Source organism: Typopeltis vanoorti, chromosome 11 (genome assembly GCF_054136105.1).
Source record: "Typopeltis vanoorti isolate ZY-2024b chromosome 11, IOZ_Tvanoo_1.0, whole genome shotgun sequence".
Taxonomy (NCBI): domain Eukaryota; kingdom Metazoa; phylum Arthropoda; class Arachnida; order Uropygi; family Thelyphonidae; genus Typopeltis; species Typopeltis vanoorti.
In genome coordinates, this window is record NC_143559.1 from 18,581,081 (window position 1) to 18,600,187 (window position 19,107).

The 19,107-nt window shown below is 39.3% G+C and overlaps 2 protein-coding genes across 2 annotated transcripts in view; one reads left to right on the top strand and one right to left on the bottom strand.

Annotated features, from left to right (window-relative positions):
• Hsp83 (Heat shock protein 83) overlaps window positions 1-19,107 on the top strand; it is a 140,073-nt gene that overhangs the window by 84,940 nt on the left and 36,026 nt on the right. The window lies entirely within an intron of this gene.
• The window catches only part of Gnmt (Glycine N-methyltransferase), a 102,105-nt gene that overhangs the window by 65,672 nt on the left and 17,326 nt on the right, over window positions 1-19,107 (bottom strand). Inside the window, exon 3 of the mRNA XM_090400364.1 lies at window positions 5,002-5,255. Within this exon, the coding sequence (XP_090256490.1) occupies window positions 5,002-5,255 (254 nt within the window). The remainder of the gene's footprint in view (window positions 1-5,001; window positions 5,256-19,107) is intronic.

A 19,107-nucleotide genomic window follows, 5' to 3' on the forward strand; every position in this document is an offset into this window, starting at 1 on the left:
ACTTGGCAGTTGGGCTGAAGTTCTCAAAATGTAAGTCTCCCAAATTTGGGACAGTTTCATGCACCCAAATTTGTTGAGGTTAGGAAAGTTGTTTAGAGTTGCTGAAGATTCCTTGAATAATCTCTCGTATTTAAACTTGCTGCAGTGTATTATTTTTGTTTTCTTCCAACGAATTCTATGGTGGGTATCTAAGGCATGGTCTGCCAGCCCAGAGCAGCTGTACTGGTGAAACCGGATGTAATCTTTGTGTTCTGAAATCCTGATATTTGTTGTTCTGCCTGTTTGGCCAAAGTAGGACAATTTGCAGCTGCAAGGGACCTGGTATACACCAAGTAGGTCTAGGGGAAGTGGTTGGTCTTTGGTAGAGCGGATAAGGGATGCCAACTTTTTATATGGTCTGTAACAGGAAGTAAGGTCATATTTTCTGAGGATATTGGTTATTTTCTCAGAGGTGCCCTGGATGTAGGGGATGGTGATAGATTTGGTAATCTTTATTGTGGAGGGGGGTGGTTGTGGTTTACTGGTTTGAGTATTTTTTGGATTTTTTTGGGGTTATAGCCATTGGCTAAGAAAGTGTTGTGGATGTGGTTTAGTTCAGTAGTTAGGGCCTTGTCATCTGAGCAGATTAATTTTGCCCTGTTATATAGTGTTTTTATAACCCCATATTGTTGTGGGGGGGGGGAGAATTGCTGGTGAATGTATCTGCCAGTATGGGTGGGTTTTCTGTAAACAGAGAAAACCAAAGATCCATCAAGCTGGCAGGTGATTAAAGTGTCTAGGAAGGGGAGGGTGTTGTTTTCCTCTTTTTCTAAGGTGAACTGGACTCTGGGGTGTTGGTTGTTTAAGTGTGTTAGGAAGGAGTGGGGTGAGTCTGAGCCATGTGGCCAAATAGCAAACACATCATCCACGTAACGAAGCCAAATAGTGGGTTTTTGTGGGGCGGAGTTTAAGGCTTTCTCTTCAAAGGTCTCCATAAAGAAATTGGCCAAGGGTGGGGAAAGTGGTGAACTCATGGCTGTCCCCTCTATCTGTTTGTAGAACTTTCCTTGCCAAACGAAATAGCCTGAGTTCATAGTGATCTCAAATAAGGCTGAGATATCGGGAGGAAACTTGGCTTGGATGAGCTCTATCTACAAACAGATAGATGGGACAGCCATGGGTTCACCACTTTCCCCACCCTTGGCCAATTTCTTTATGGAGACCTTTGAAGAGAAAGCCTTAAACTCCGCCCCACAAAAACCCACTATTTGGCTTCGTTACGTGGATGATGTGTTTGCTATTTGGCCACATGGCTCAGACTCACCCCACTCCTTCCTAACACACTTAAACAACCAACACCCCAGAATCCAGTTCACCTTAGAAAAAGAGGAAAACAACACCCTCCCCTTCCTAGACACTGTAATCACCTGCCAGCTTGATGGATCTTTGGTTTTCTCTGTTTACAGAAAACCCACCCATACTGGCAGATACATTCACCAGCAATCCCCCCCCCTCACAACAATATGGGGTTATAAAAACACTATATAACAGGGCAAAATTCATCTGCTCAGATGACAAGGCCCTAACTACTGAACTAAACCACATCCACAACACTTTCTTAGCCTATTTCTTAGCCTTTCAACCCAAAAAAAATCCAAAAAATACTCAAACCAGTAAACCACAACCCCCCCCCCCTCCACAATAAAGATTACACCAAATCTATCACCATCCCCTACATCCAGGGCACCTCTGAGAAAATAACCAATATCCTCAAAAAATATGACCTGACTTCTTATTATAGACCATATAAAAAATTGGCATCTCTTATCTGCTTTACCAAAGACCAACCACTTCCCCTAGACCTGCCTGGTGTATACCAGGTCCCTTGCAGCTGCAAATTGTCCTACTTTGGCCAAACAGGCAGAACAACAAATATCAGGATTTCAGAACACAAAGACTACATCCGGTTTCACCAGTACAGCCGCTCTGGGCTGGCAGACCATGCCTTAGATACCCACCATAGAATTTGTTGGAAGAAAACAAAAATAATACACCGCAGCAAGTTTAAATACGAGAGATTATTCAAGGAATCTTCAGCAGCTCTACAAAACGTTCCTAACCTGAACAAATTTGGGTGCATGAAACTACCCCAAATTTGGGAGACTTACATTTTGAGAACTTCAGCCCAACTGCCAAGTCAACTAAATTAGCCCACCATTAGGACTTTAGGAACAAAATTAGTTTCTTGCTTTCTTCCTCATTTGCTTTTGTTAGTGCCTGCGTGCACATACCATATCTTTATGTTCCTGAAGATGGCAATGTGACGTTGCCGAAATATAGAAGTTATTTATTAAAGTTACCTTTAATTAATATTCCTTATGTGCATTGTTATTTCCGTAAACTAATTACCAGTTATGTATGATCAATGTATAAGCCTTGCTACTAGAATTATGGTGATGAAGATATGCTAGAAAGGGTCCAGAGAAGATTCACAAAGGTGGTCAGTGGTCTCTGGCATGTGGAGTATGAGGAAAGATTGAGATAATGTAAATTGCAAAGCCTCGTGAATAGGAGGGGGATATGATCGAGACATATGGGTTAGTCAGGGGTTGTCATCAGGTTGGAATGGAAGAAATTTTTCATAGAATGGGAGAGGGGGGGGGATAAGAGGTCATTCCTGGAAACTGCATAAGGAGGGTATGAGCAGAGGAGTGAGTAAAGGGTCTTTACACAGAGTGGTTAGTGAGCTGAATGCATTGCTTGAGCGTGTTGTGAATGTAGACACATCGAATCAGTTTAAGGCATGATTGGATGAGCTTTGTGTGATAATGTATACCTCCCACAATGAATCCTAACTGCATAGAGGTTAGATGTTAATAATAATAATAATGCATAGGGTAATCAGTGCAGGAATACCAACAAATAGAAGACCAATACAAGAAAGGAACAACAAACAAGAAAAAACAACAGATCTTTTCAAAAAGATCAGAGAACTAACAGGGAAGTTTGGTGCCAAGGTGACAATATTGAAAAGTTAACACAAAGGATATCTTACAGAAGCTGCAGACATCAAAGAAAGATGGAAAGAGTATACAGAAGCCCTATACAGAAAGGACTCCAAAATTACTGAGAAATTTGAAGAGCAGGATTATACACAGCAGCCAGTACCACTGGGGAGTGAAGTGAGGTGGGCACTGCAACAGCTATCCAGTAAGAAAGCACCAGCAGAAGATGGAATACCCATTGAGCTCAAAGCCCTGGGAGAAGAGGCAGTTAAAATTTTAACAGCTCTATGTCAGCGAATTTGGATCATAACTACATGGCCTAGGGAATGGAAAAAATCAGTTTATATACCTTTATTGAAGAAAGGCGATGCAAGAGAGTGCGAAAATTACAGAACTATAGCACTGATTTCTCATGCAAGTAAAGTCTTACTTAAGATCATTCAGAAAAGACTGGAACCATTCATGAAGAGAGAAATGCCAGATGAACAGGAAGGATTTCGAAATGGCAGAGGAACAAGAGATCAAATTGCCAATGTGAGATGGATAATAGAAAGAGCACAGGAATATCAAAAGAATGTCTACCTCTGTTTCCTTGACTACAGCAAGGCTTTTGACTCTGTAGATCATGTGAAACTGTGGAATGTGTTAAGAACAATGGGAGTCCCAGAGCATTTCATTATCCTTCTGAGGAATCTTTATTATGAACAAGAAGCTACTGTCCGAACAGATCTTGGAGAAACTGAATATTTCACAATAGGTAAAGGGGTACAACAAGGATGTATTTTATCTCCGTACCTGTTTAACTTGTACAGTGAATACATTTTAAGAATGGCAGGGCTGGAAGAGTCTTCAGTTGGAATTAAAATTGGTGGAAAAAATATTAATAATTTGAGGTATGCAGATGATACCACCTTGCTAGCAGAATGCAAAGAAGATTTGGATGAATTTATTATGAAAGCTAAAGAAGAAAGTGCTAAATATGGTCTTAAACTTAACCTCAAAAAGACAAAAGTTATCGCAACATGTGAACTTAATGATTTTGAAGTAGATGGGGAGAAAATGGAAGCAATTAACAATTTTGTGCTCTTAGGATCCCAAATTGATAAAGATGGTTATTGTACTGAAGAAGGTTAGAAGAAGATTATTACTCGGAAAGAAAGCAATGACAAATTTAAGCAAGATCTTTAAAGATAAAGATATTAGCCTTGCTACAAAAATCAAAATCGTGAAAGCAATGGTATTCCCTGTGGTATGCATGTGAAAGTTGGGCCTTGAGAAAGAATGAAAGAAGGACGATAGATACATTTGAATTATGGGTTTGGAGACGCTTACTAAGACTACCATGATTGCAAAGCAAACCAATAAATCAGTGATAGACAGAATAAAGCCAGATTGCTCCCTCGAAGCTATGATCATTAAGCAAAAATTGTCAAACTTCGGACATATTATGCGAGCAAAACAGTCTGGAGAAGATGATAATGCTTGCTAAAGTTGATGGAAGCAGGAGAAGAGGAAGACCAAGAATTAGATGGGTGGATGGAGTTAAAGAAGCAATTTGAGTGTGCTTGGAAATTCTGAAAGACATGGTCAGGGACAGATCGGAATGGAGAATGCATGTTCAGGGGATCACCAGGAGTCAAAAACAACTCAATGGAACATAACAACAACAACAATCAGTGCAGGGAAAGAATAAGTGGTTATCCCTGGAAAATGTATAAGTATCTTGTGACTAAAGAAGTGAAAAGAAGATTGGTTTCATGGTAAGTGGTGAATGAGGGAAATGTGTTACAGAATGGGTAATGAATGCTCTTTCGCTGAATATGTTCAAGGTAAGGTATGATACATATTGTGGTCTGTAAAAGTATCTTCTTCTTTTCAGTCATTTTCTGTCCACTACTGGACAAAGGCCTCCTCCAGTTCTTTCCATATAAAGTAAATATAAAGCAGTATAAAGAAAAGTATGCTTTTATGAATGCAGCAGGAATTATTCATTACTTGCACATATAATAATACTTACATTATAATAGATATTCTCAGACTGGGTAAGTCCAGTTTCAATTGTATAATCATAGTTTCTATGGTCAATAAGAAGGTATCCTCCAGGTTTAATCATCTCACAAAAATTCTTAATAGCTGTTTTATGATCTTCTTGATTTCCTTTGAGATCTGGTAAATGAGCAAAAGAATTGCCAAGACAGATTACAGCATCAAATCCATCCCCTGGCTTGTGAATGTCATCAGAAAGAGTTAACCAGTTGGCTTCTTCAATTACTGAAATATAACAAAATGGTAATTAACATTTGGAATTTCAGTATTACAATGTGCAGTTAGTAGTACGTGGGTGGTCTGAAAAGTTCTTGGCTTCAACCATAAACGGCAACACTATTGGCAAGATTTTTTTTTCTAAATTGGTGCATCTGTCATAAGTATCGATGTGAAATTGCAAGTCATTCTATCAAGTAGTGTTTTTTATACAGCTGTTGAAAGCCAAAGTGCTGTCTTTTTATCCTTTGAAATGGATAAAAATGAGCATCGTGCAGTTATAAAATTCTTTGTAAAAGAAGGTTTAATGCCAAAAGTAATTCATTCGAAGTTCGTAAAAGTTTATGGGCACTCTCCTCCTTCATTTTTGACAATTAAGAAATGGGCTGCCAAGTTTAAATGTGACCATACCAGCCTTGAAGATGATCCACGTGTAGGACGTCCAAAAAGTGTAACAACACCAGAAATTATTATTATTATTATTATTATTACCCCAAGACCTCATGGAGTCAAAGACTCATCTGGGACTCATCTTTTATCACACACACAGCTTATCATACAATGCCTTGAACACATTCAAACTCCTTGCAGACACCACACTCTCAGGCAAGGCATTCCAATCATTCACAACTCTGCACGAAAAAAAACTGTCTTCACTCCCCTACTCACACCCTCTTTATACAGTTTCCGGGAATGACCTCTGGTTCTCCCCTGATCTCCCACTATTTTCCGTAGAACTTCTCCAGCATTGATCCTATAACAATCCCTTACCAACTTGTAGGTCTCTATCATATCTCCCCCCTCTTCCTCCTGTCCACCAGACTCTGCAAATTACATCTTCTCAATCTTTCCTCATACTCGACATTCCAGAGGTGAGAAACTACCTTAGTCAATCACCTTTGGACATTTTCCAACATCTCTTCATCCTTCTGAAAACCAGGTGACCAAATCTGGGCACAACATTCCATGTGTGGTCTAATCAAAGCCTTATACAACGGAACAAGAATCTCCCTACTTCTACACTTCAGTGCTCCACATCATTCCCACAAGCCTTTATTTTGTCTTCACAATTTTGGCTGTGTCCCCTAAATTTCAGATTTTTATCCACTATCACCCCAGATCTCTTATTTCCTCCACCTCCAACAATATATCCCACCAAGCACAAATTTTGCATCCCATTTTTGTTTTCCGAATTTTAAAACCTTACATTTTGCAACATTGAACTCACATCCCTATTCCCGTTCCTAATCACTCAATTTATTCAAGTCTTCTTGTAAGGCCACAACATCTTCTTTACTCTTCATGGTTCGTCCAAACTTTGCATCATCTGCAAACAACTGAATATATCCATCCAAATCTTCACCAATATCATTAATATACAAGTTAAACAGCAATGGCCCTAAAACAGACCCCTCAGGCACAACACTAGTAACTTTCCTTTTCCTCGATATCGCTCCCCCATACACAACTTGTTGATACCTATCAGATAGACAGTCTCCAATCCAATGCACCAATCTGATATTGAACCCCATCCACTCTAGTTTGACTATCAACTTATCATGCGGTAATCTATCAAAAAACCTTTGCGAAATCTAAGTATATTACTGCATATCCTTCTCCTCTGTCAATGGAAGCAGTCACCTTATTGTAATAAGTAAGTAGATTACTAAAACATGACCTCCCTTTAGGAAATCCATGCTGTCCATGAAAGATAATACCACTGTTGTCAACCCAATTCTGAATCCTAGTTCTCACAAGCTTCTCCCACAACTTAACCACAACACCTGACACACAGATAGGCCTATAGTTTGATGCTTGAGTTCAATCACCTCCTTTATGAAGTGGCACACAAATCATTGATCAGTGCACCATATGGTATTGGTTGACTGGCAAGTCAAAGTGCGTGAAATTGCTGAGACTATAGGCATTTCAAAAGAATGTGTTGTATACATTTTGCATGAAGAACTGCAAATGAAAAAGCTTTGCACAAGATATTTGCCACGCAGATCAAAAATGCACTCGCACGAAAATCTCTGAACAGTGATTGGAGTGTTTTAACAAGAATAAAACTGATTTTGTGTGTCGATTTATTACTATGGATGAGACTTGGATTCACTAGTACACACTAGAATCTAAACAACAGTCAAAACAGTAGACAGAAGCTGGTTGTTCAGGACCAAAGAAGACAAGGTCATGGCATTGGTGTTTTGGGATGCTGAAGGCATTTTGTTTATTAATTATCTTGAAAAGGGTAAAACAATAACCAGGGAATATTATTCCGATCTTTTAACCAGAGACTAGATGAAAAAATTCGTGAGAAAAGACCCGGTTTGTAGAAGAAAAAAATCATCTTTCATCAGGACAATGCACCTGCCCAGAAAGGTGTTTTGGTAATGGGAAAATTAAGGGATCTGTACTATGAATTGGTGGAACATCCACCCTATTCCCCAGATTTGACTCCCTCTGAATTCTATCTCTTCCCAAAACCAGAAATTTTCCTCACTGGTTCAGCGTTTTTCCTTTGAATCAAGAGTTGATTGCAGCTGTGGAGGGGTATTTTGAAGATCTTACTGAGGACCACTACAGACACAGGATAATAGCGCTGGACCATTGCTTAGAACTTTTCAGACCACTCATGTATGTTCAAATATATTTCAATAGGGGTCTTTCTTAAATATTCTGAAAGGAGAAATGAAGCTATTCACATATACAGTAGTTACATATTATATATAGTATATTATGCAAAATATATATTATATTATATAGATAATAACTATGTATCTGGTCTAGCCATAAATACTATTACAACTTGAACAGTGCATAAACCTTTAATCTATCAGTAAATCATTTACAGCTTTCAGCACATACAAATCATGTTTATAACATACATATAGCAGCACTCAGTGGTCGACATGTCCCCCTTTTGCCTACACATGTCCAAAGTCTGAGAGGCCACATACTGATAGTGGAATACACAACATCCAACAGAAAGAAACACTGCCACTGCTTACCTCTAATCCAACTTCAGTCTGGCGATGCAGTTGTCGTTGTAAGCTACTTTCTCAATCTCTGAACCACAATTTGAAGTCCAATGGATTCAGATCAAGACTTCCAGATGGCCAATCAGATGGCAATATGTGGTTGGGCACATTCACTTCCAACCACTGTTATGTGGTCCTCACCTTGTGTGCAGAGGCTGAGTCCTGTTGGAAGGTCCACTGCCTACCATGAAACAAGGTGTTGTGCAAGAGCCATACCACAGGTTCCAACACAGTATCATGAAATTTGGCAGAGTTTTTGACCCCCTGTCTTGCAGAAATGCAATTTGGATACCCTCTCGATACATCACCCCCCCCCCAACCACCACCACCAAACCATCAATGATGTGGGGATGATGACCTCTCTGAATCCTGGGTGCTATGGCATGTTCTGTGCAACCATCTGAGACATATACCCAATTATATTGGCAGTTAAACGACTCTTCAATGGTGAAAATCTCCTCTGTGAAGAGGATATCGCTATGTCTGTTGTTCATGTACTGCTGGAGAAGCGTCTTTGATTTTATCACCTTCTGCCGCATAAGTTGTGGTATTAGGAAGTGTCCAGTAGAACAACGATAGACTCTTATCTCCAGGTCATCAGTTAATACACATGAAATCATTCTCTGCGAAACATCCATCTCTCGCAACATCACTTTCTGTGTTCTCACAGAATTATGGCAGAGGCATGCCTTCACATCCTTCATAAGCTGTTGTGTCCTTATGCAGCATGGTCTGATACGTCTGGTGGTCCAATACATCTGCATTTTTATAATGCTTAATAGTCTGATACACAAACATCCTACTGATCCCAAGCATTTTAGTATGTTGAAAGCAACAGATGGCTGCATTCTAACCTTGTGAAGTGCTATTACAGCTATATGGCTCTCATAATCTCCCCACTGCATTTTAACCCATACTGCTAGACAACTCTCTTTCTCTACTGATAAACATGCAAATGTTGGCTGCACACAGTGCCACTAATGGAACCAGGCTCACACAATTCTTTGGGCAATGCTGGGATGTGTGGAAGTTATATCTATATGTATATTATACACAGTAATGGCAAGACTGTGTATAATATACACAGTAGATTATGCATAGTACAGATTATAGTACAATTCAGGTGTAACAATGAATTATTGCTGATGATGTATGTTGTGTTAATGATAGTTATGGATAAATATGTATAATATATATATATATGTGTGTGTGTGTGTGTGTGTGTGTGTGATCATATGCTTCTACTCAGTTGTTGTGACATTTTAAAAAAATAGATTTAATGACTTAAAAAAACTGAGATAACTTATAAAGATTTTAATGAGAATAATACAACTAGTTTCGGCTTATAACAGCCTTCATCAGGTATTCATAAAGGAAGAGAATAGTAATAAACATTGAAGTATCTAAAAAACTGGAAATTACAGGTAAAAATTGCCACATATAATTGATACATAAAAAACATATTTTTTTCAAGTTGTTCTAAAAGGCGTGCCATTGTTTATTGCAAGTGTGCGTGCAGGCTCACGTGAATGCCAATATTGAATAACTGCAGCATGGCTATCTGGGATGTTATAACTCAAATTGTTGTTTAAGTGGACAGGATTCAGCAGGATTTCCCTTGATTCTACAATTTTTCTCTCAAATTCATCATCACAGCAAAGAATATTTTCTGATCTATCCCAGCAAACGGAGTGGCTTTGTTGATCATCATTAGGATTGTTTGAAAAAAGAACATGACTGGATAACGCAGTTTCACGTGATCTTTTGTAAGAGATGTCTCTCTTATGCTCTTCTACACATTGTTCAATAGATTTGTTAGTTTGTCCAAAATAAGGGATATTGCAATCGCACCATAATTTATATACACCTAGATATTTTAGGTTGTGATGAGTAGGCTTTGAATGGCTGATTAGAGAACGGATTTTAGGAAGTGTGGTGAAGAACGTCCTGATGTATTTTTTAAGGACTTTACCAATTTGTTAAATATATATATATATATATATATATATATAAAATGGAGTAAAACCAGGTTTAAAATTACTTGGTATCTTTAACATATTTATACCCAAGGTAAAAATACTTCCTACATTTATATCTCCTCCAGAGATTTTTATTTAATAAGGTTAAAACACCTTATGGTAACTTGTTTTGGCGAAATACTTACAAGCTCGGTATGACTAAATCTTGGTATTTCTAGCCTAGCTCCCACTGACGAGACCTCAATAAAGGTCGAAACCGGTCTGGGTAGTGGCCCCTTGCCTTTAATACAAAACATCATATATCCCCTTCTTGGAGATGTGTTTTGGCATTAAGGGTAAATATTAAGATTAGTGATCGGAGTTTGTTCCACCTTTGCCACGAGTTGCCCTGGTCCTGCACTACCTGTGGGATCAGTTAGACTTGCATCAATTGCAGGCGCAAACTTGACTTTTAGTCTGTTTGTTTACTTGGGAAATGGAGTAAAACCAGGTTTAAAATTACTTGGTATCTTTAACATATTTATACCCAAGGTAAAAATACTTCCTACATATATATATATATATATATATATATATATATATATATATATATATATATATATATTTCTTTACTTATTTATCTATTTTCAATTTACCTAAACTTCGTTCAGATATCTCCAATGTTTATTGTAGTATGCAATTATTATTAATATTATTATACAGGCAACTCCATGGAGTCCGCAGACTCACCATAGGGGAGACCCTAAACATTATGCCAAACAGTATCCAATATTCACACAATATCTATCAGGCTTTGATTTGACCTCATTTATCAACTGGATGCTCAAAACAGACTCTGACAATCTATTCCACTCATTCACCACTCTCTAAAAACAAAAAAAAATCTAGTCCTTGCTAACCAGTCTTACTTAATTTCCAGGGATGGCACTAGTTCTCCCTGCCCACAACCAGAAGTATTCTGAAAAATTTCCTCTGTGTCAATCCTATAAAAATCTTTCAGTAACTTATATGTCTCAATCATATCATTTCTATAACCCACAAATCTTCAACCTATCCTTGTAAGGAGCATTACACAAACCTGCCTCCATCTTGTTCACTCACCTCTGCATCCTCTCTACCCCCTTCCTCATCTCCAAGAAATCCAGGCGACCAGATCTGTACACAGTAATCAGATGGAAGAAGATCATATCAAGGCCTCCTAGAAGAAAGTGAAGTGAATGACATGAGCAAGAGATCAGAGGGGGGGGGGGGGTAAGAGGTGAAGTGAAAGATCAAGAGTGGAACAGATGAGAATGACGTGCTTGTGAATGGAAATAACAGTAGTGTCAGAGATAAAGAGAGAATGAGAATGTGAATGCAACAGGAACAAGGAAACGTAGGGGGGGGGGGGGAACAGAGAGAGAGAGCATTGGGAGAGTTGATGTTGAAAGTAGCAGTGGATATGTGTATGGGGATGATCAGTATAAGAAAATGGATCGGAACATGAGGGAAGTAGTTGAGAGTGAGCAGATATATGGAGTAGGCAATGATGATAAAGGTGATTGGGAAGGGCAGGTTTGGTGGGGAAATCACAACCAATAGGTGGCTTGAGTAGGACTGGTTACATATCTAAAAGTGAAATACTGTATTTATTTACAAATGCCATGAGCATCAGTAATAAAAGAGATGAAATTGTTTCACTGATTGAGTTTATTTGCCCAAAAATTGTTGAATAACTGAAATATAATTAAATCAGGAAGATATCTCTGGTTGGGGAAATGGAAAGATAGAAAGGACAAAAAGTGAGGAAAGTGTGCTACTGATGATAGCACAGGAATTATATTTACATAAGCCAAAAACGAAAGAAGGAAATAGTTGCAATTGTTTTGAGGCAATGTAGTATGAGGTAGAGGTTGACAGGAAGAAATACTTCCTGTCAACCTCAAGAGATACTTTCTTCTTCTTATTATTATTATTATATGGGCACCTCTATGGAGCTCGAAGACTCATCGTGGGAGAGCCAATCTATCCACACAATCTATCATACCTCTTCTTGAACCCATTAACAGACAAAGCACTCACAACTGACTCTGGCAATCCATTCCACTCATTCACCACTCTCCAAGCAAAATATCTAGTCCTCACACCCCTACCGACTACACCTTTATTCAACTAATAGGGATGACTCCTTCAGATTTAGTTCTGGTCCCTCTAGCCAAGTGCTGAAACATTTCCAATGCATTTTATCATTATTATTATCATTATTATTATTATTATTATTATTATTCAGGCCTCCATGGAGTCAAAAGACTCATCGTGGGAGGTCCTTCCTAAGAACATAAAGTCTGTCAAGACTCATCGAGGGGAGGTCCCCCCCTAAGAAACACAAAGTCTATCATACCACTCCTTAAACACATTGACTGTTCTCGCTCTCACCACTCCATCAGGCAATGCATTCCACGGTTCAACCACCCTCCATGCAAAGAAACCACTCCTCACCCTCTTGCTCACAGTTTCCTTTCGTAACTTCCAGGGATGGCCTCTAGTCATCACTCCTTCCCGCTATTCAACCAAGAAAAAGAACTCCCCTAGTGTCGACACCCTATAACCACCTCTCAACAGTGTTTAAAAGTCTCAATCATATCACCTCTCCTTCTTCTATCCACCAAACTTTGCAGTCCACATTCCCTCAGCTGATCCTCATAACTAACATTGTACAGTCCTGAAACCATCTTTGTCACCCGTCTTTGTATCCTTTCCACAGTTAATTTATCCCTTTCAAATCCTGGGGACCAAATCTGAGAACAATAGTCCAAGTGTGGTCTGATCAGAGACTTATACAACGGAATGATAACCCTCTTATTACTGCAGGTCAGTGCCCTTCTCATAATTGCAGCAATCCTCTGTGTTACCTTCACCACCTTTGCAATATGTCCCCTAAACTTCAGGTTTCTATCAATCATCAACCCCAGATCTCTTGTCCCCCCCCCCTACTTCCTCTAGTGTAACTCCTCCCATAGAGTATGCAGCATCCCATCAATGTTTCCCAAACCTCAAGACCTTACATTTTGCTGCATTAAACTAATGCCCCATTCATTTGCCCATCTATCTAGCTTATTTAAATCCTCTTGCAGGGCTACCACATCTGCACTATTACTAATAATCCTTCCCAGCTTCGCATCATCCACAAACAACTGAATATCCCCTTGCAATCCACTGGCAATGTCATTGATATAAAGGTTAAACAATATAGGTCCTAGTACTGAGCCCTGTGGGAATCCACTTGTAACCCTCTGCCTCCTTGCAACTGCTCCACCATACACAACTCTCTGATACCTATCAGACAGCCAATCCTGAATCCAGTTGACCACTCTGACATCCAGACCCATGTGCTGCAACTTAAATATCAGCTTATCATGTGGCACCCTGTCAAATGCCTTCGCTAAGTCTAAGAAAATTGCAGTATATGCCTTTCCCTCATCTAATGTTCTTGTGACTATATTAAAAGTTTTATTATACTAAAACAAGAGCACCCTTTCACAAATCCACGTTGACTCTCACAGATAACATTACCCTCATCTGCCCAATGCTGTATACGGTTCCTCACTACTTTCTCCAAGATCTTAACAACTACTGATGACACACAAACTGGTCTATAATTAGACACTTCCAGTCTGCAATCTTATGCAATGGCACTATCTTACCTTCCTTCCATTCCCTGGGCACCTTTGCCGAAGCCAGACTTTCACTGAAAAGCCAGGTTAAAGGCACTGTCAGTAGCACATTCTCTCAAAACTTGTAGTGAAATACCATCCAGTCCCAAAGCTTTACTGACATCCAGAGTACTCAGTATCTGAAACACACTCTCCTCCTGTACCTCTAAACCTCGAACCAACCCTATCAATCTAGCATTAAAACTGACATCTCTAGGATGAAATACTCCAATACTTCATTGAACAATTCCACTATGTCCTCTGCATCAGTCACTCTATTCCCAATTTTATCCCACAATATCATTCTTCCATCATTTCTCCTCCTACTGGCCACATAGCTAAAAAACTCCCTAGGATTTTCTTTGGATTTTAGGGCCAATCTCCTCTCATATTCCAGTTTCACTTTCCTTACCACACTAGTCACTCTTCTGGCCTGTGTCTTATATTCTTCATGCATCTTCTCTTCACCTGTCTCCTTATATCTCTTCCATAGCCTATTTTTCGAATGTAATTCCTGTTTAATATTGTTTGTCATTCACTTTACTCCAAATTGTGTCCTCTTCTTCACTCGTGGAATACAACTTACCATTGCTGCTAACAAATATTCTTTCACAATTTCCCATGCACTAATGATATCCCAGCCTTCCAATTCCTCCCTCCATGAAACTTCCAGAAGTTGACGTCTAAAACTATTATAATCACCTGCCTTATAATTCCACATAAGTTCCCATCTCTTCGATACTCCTGCATGTCTATTCATTTTCCAAGTCAAAACCATATGATCACTCTCTCCAACTGGTGGGAGAGATGTCAACTCAGTTATTATCAATTCTTCTGATGCTATAACCAAATCCAAAACTCTTGAACTTCTTGTTCCCTTTGTTACATGTTGCCTAAGACATTTGTCCCTCAAGAATTCTAGAAATTCCATTCCCCTATTGCTACATGCATCTTCCTCTCTCCAATTTATACTACTGTAGTTAAAATCTCCCATAACAATCATTCTTCTTGCACTTGCCAAACTTAGCTGTCTAAACATCTCCTGGTCCCCATCCTCTGTGCTCCTGGGTCTGTAGCAACACCCCACTAAATATCCTGTCTTGCCTACCTCTACCTCACACCATACGCTCTCAAAATAATTTGTCTCACTTTCTTCCAAAGCCTCCACTCTTAGAGGACATAGGTCATCACTTATCATAAGCAGTACCCCCACCACCACCATGCTTTCCCCTCCTATCCTGACAAAAAATGCTATACCCAGTGACTTCTATTCCTGTTATTATATCCCCTTCTGTCAACCACGTCTCAGTGATCCCAATAATTTTTAATATTATTGGGATCACTACGCACACTATTTTTCCTCTCTCTGTCTTCTTCCCTACAGCCTCAAGCAAAAATCCCATATCTCTCGCTGCCCAACTTACATTACCACTCAAGTCATTTGTTCCTACCATCACAATCATCTCATCCACCCTTTCACCTCTCTTAATTGCCATAGCCACCCTTTCTATTATTCCTCCTGGCAAACACTCCTCACGCATCCTATTTTGAACACCACGGATCATTGAGTCGCCATACATTATACCTCTTACCATTCCCTCTCTCCTACTGTTTCCATTCTCTCCTCTTCTTTCCTTCCCATAGGTCTCTCTCATTCCCTCTCCTCTACTGCTATTCTCTCTTCTAGCATTCCCATACCTCTCTCTCCTACTGTTTCCATTCTCTCCTCTTCTAGCACTTCCATATCCCTCTCTCATTCCGTCTCTCCTACTGTTTCCATCCGCTCGTCTTCTAGGATTCCCATACATCTTTCTTATTCCCTCTCTCCTACTGTTTCCATTTTCTCCACTTCTAGCACTTCCATATCCCTCTCTCATTCCATCTCTCCTACCGTTTCCATTCTCTCCTCTCCTCTTCTAGCACTTCCATATCTCTCTCACATTCCGTCTCTCCTACTATATTTGTCCTATAAAATCGTGTGTAAAAGCTTAAGTGCTGTGAGGACATCATGTTGGAGGCTTAATGGATTTTTTTACAACACTCAGAAAGGATTAAAACAGAATTTAATACTTCCTATATTTTGTCTCAGTCACTAAGACATCTTCAGGGATTACAAAAAAACTAATGTAACATAAACACAAATAACAAACAATACTAAGCCCAACCACATGGGTGACACTAAAGTCCTAGCTAGGTGGAGCGACCTGTAAGGGCAGTTGTAGGTGGCCTGGAATGTAGGGTGGGACCTCTGGTGATGTTTATGAAAAATCCACAACCCAATTCCCCACAAAGACCTACAGTAGATGCCACTAATGCACCTTGCTACAAACTGTCAAAATAACTGGCCAACTCTCTGACCCCCCCCCCCTCACTGGACTTTCTATATCCTATATAAAAAACTCTACCCATTTTAAAACCCTCACAGAAAATTTAACTTTAAATAACACAGACATATTGGTAAGCTTTGACATCTCCTCATTGTTTATCAATATCCCCTTAATTGATACCTTAACACTCTTACAAAACGTTTTTCCTTCTGACATCTTAGATCTCTTTTCCTTTGCCATCAATTCTGGTTATTTTTCTTGGAAGAACAAGATCTACAAGCAGATAGAGGGAACTGCCATGGGTTCCTCTCTCCTCACCCCCCCTCTTGCCAATTTTTATATGGAAGATTTTGAAATACGAGCCATAGACTCAGCCCCTCTCAAACCTTCCATCTGGCCAAGATATGTTGATGATATGTTCTCTATTTGGCCTCATGGCCCAGACACATTAGACCCCTTCCTCAGTCACCTCAACAGCTTACATCCAACAGCCTACATCCAGTTTATGATGGAAAGGGAAAAGAACAATTGTTTACCCTTCCTAGACACCTTGGTTACACGCCTTCCTAATGGTACACTTTCCTTCACTGTATATAGAAAACCCACACACACACACACACAGGCAAATACATTCACAAACTCTCCCACCACCACCCAGCTCAACAATATGGCATTATTAAAACTCTTACCAAGAGAGCCCACATTCTTTGTTCCAGTGGAACTGCCCTTACAACTGAACCTGACCACATACACAGCACTTTCCTCTCCAATGGCTACAGCAATCACAGTATCAAAAAAATAATCAGTTCCTCCCCCCCCCCCATTCCCCAGTCTTCTCGTCAGAAAGAGTTTATAAATGACATCACCATACCCTACGTCCATGGCATATCTGAAAAAATAGCCAAGATGTTAAACAAGTACAACCTACACACAGCATTTAAGCCCCACCGAAAACTTGCTACCCTTATCCGTTCTACAAAAGATCAGCTCCCTCCTCTCTCAGTGCCTGGAGTTTATAAAGTACCCTGTTCCTGTAAGCTGGCATACTTTGAACAGACAGGCAGATCAGCAACCATCTGTCTGGAGGAACACAAGTCATACATCTGCAACCATGACTATGGTCAGTCAGGCCTTGCTGACCATGTCTTGGATACAACCCATAGGATCTCACGGAAAAAAACCACTATGCTCCACCACAGCAAATTCAAAAAAGAGGGAAGACTATTCTTAGAATCAGCAGCAGCTCTCAGAAATTAACCAAATCTTAATAAATACGGTTGCATTAAGCTTCCTAAGATTTGGGAAACACTTATGACCAAAGGCCCCACCCTACATTCCAGGTCACCTACAACTGCCCTTAGAGGGCGGTTAGGTTAGTTAGGACTTTAGTGTCACCCACGTGGTTGAGCTTAGTATTGTTTGTTATTTGTGTTTATGTTACATTAGTTTTTTTTGTAATCCCTGAAGATGTCTCAGTGACTGAGACGAAATATAGGAAGTATTAAATTCTGTTTTAATCCTTTCTGAGTGTTGTAAAAAATCCATTAAGCCTCCAACATTATGTCCTATAAAATCCTTTAAGCAACTTAAATGTTTCTATCATATCCCCTCTTTTTCTCCTATCAAGCAACTTCTGCAATCCACACACCTTCAATCTATCTTCATAGGAAACATTCCAGAGGCCACTCACTATTTTGGTCACTGGCCTCTGAATCCTCTCCACCGCTTCCTCATCCCTAAGAAACCCAGGGGAAGAGACTTGAGCACAGTAATCCAGATGTGGGTGTATCAAGTCTTTATAATGAAGAATTACAATTTCCTTATTTCTACTTGTTAATGTGTTCTTCACTAGCCAAGAAATCGTATGGGTTAATTTAACAACCTTAGCAATATGTCCTCTAAACTTTAACTCTCTGTCTACTACCATCCCTAACTTCATCTATTTACTGGAGTATAGTGCCATCAATGTGATACACAGCATGTCATCTATTTATCCCAAAATGCATAACTTTAGATTTCTTGACCTGACCATTAAACTGACACCCTTTAACTTTTGCCCATACTGTCAGCCTATTTAAATCTTCCTGCAAGTTCTCCACATTGCCTTGATTAACTATTACTCTAATTAATTTTGCATCATCAGCAAACAACTGAATATTTCCTTTCAGATTATTTCCTATATCATTTATGTACAAATTAAACAGTAATGGTTCCAGCACTAAACCTTGAGGCATTTTTCCATCACTAGTCACCTGTTTTTGCCTCGATTCTGTTCCCTCCATATACTGCTTTTTTTTATATCTGTTCAGCAGCCACCCTCTTATCCACTTAACCAGTGTCATATCCATCCCCATTTGTTCTAATTTGCGTAATAGTGTTCCATGTGGTTTGTCAAATGCCTTTGCAAAATTATCATGTAGCCATTTCCTTTATCCAACTCACCCATTACTCAGTTATAAAAAGTTAGTAAATTACTAAGTCATGACCAATCCTTCACAAAACCATGTTGACCCTCATACAGTATCATATTTTTATCTACCCATTCTTGAATTCTCTTTTTTAAAAATTTTTCTAGTACTTTTACCACCACACCTGAGATACTGATTGGTCTATAATTTGCTACTGTAGTCTTAGAACCTCCCTTATGCAAAGGAATAATTTTGCCCTCTTTCCACTCCAAGGGAGTGGAAAGAGGGCAAAAGTCTCAGCTTTTAAGCTGAGACTTTTGCCCTCTTTCTCAGATTTAAAGATTTAAAGATTTAAAGAAAAGTCTCAGATTTAAGTCTCAGCTCTACCAGAGCTGAGACTTAAATTAAACAGTT